Source organism: Phaethon lepturus, unplaced genomic scaffold (genome assembly GCF_000687285.1).
Source record: "Phaethon lepturus isolate BGI_N335 unplaced genomic scaffold, ASM68728v1 scaffold23436, whole genome shotgun sequence".
NCBI classification, from domain to species: domain Eukaryota; kingdom Metazoa; phylum Chordata; class Aves; order Phaethontiformes; family Phaethontidae; genus Phaethon; species Phaethon lepturus.
Window position 1 is genome coordinate 1526 of NW_010544445.1, and position 309 is coordinate 1834.

At 63.1% G+C, this 309-nt stretch overlaps 1 protein-coding gene across 1 annotated transcript in view; it reads right to left on the bottom strand.

Annotated features, from left to right (window-relative positions):
• POU6F1 (POU class 6 homeobox 1) overlaps positions 1-264 on the bottom strand; it is a gene marked incomplete at its 5' end in the record, with an annotated part of 1222 nt that extends 958 nt beyond the window's left edge. Inside the window, one exon of the mRNA XM_010288696.1 lies at positions 109-264. Coding sequence (XP_010286998.1) covers positions 109-264 — 156 coding nt within the window. The remainder of the gene's footprint in view (positions 1-108) is intronic.
• Between the last annotated feature and the right edge of the window lie 45 nt (positions 265-309).

The following is a 309-nucleotide window of genomic DNA, read 5'->3' on the forward strand; positions in this document are numbered from 1 at the left end:
CTCTTCCTCCCTTTCTCCAACTTCCCCCCCGTTCTGTAATTGCCCTGTTTTTCTCCCATTTCCCTCCTGTTCCCCATTTCCCTCCTTTTCCCGGCCCCGCCCCGGTACCTGCAGATGGCCGACTGGCTGTAGGCAGGTCCCTCGGTGGCCGTCAGGGCCTGTCCCACCTGCGTCTGCGTCAGGCCGAGGGACAAGCGTCGGATCTTGAAGTTCTTGGCGAATTCCCGGATCTCCTCCAGGTTAATCCCGTCCTCCTCCGCGCTGCTGTTGGGAGCCAGGGGCTCTGCCAGCGGAGGGACACGGGGGCTG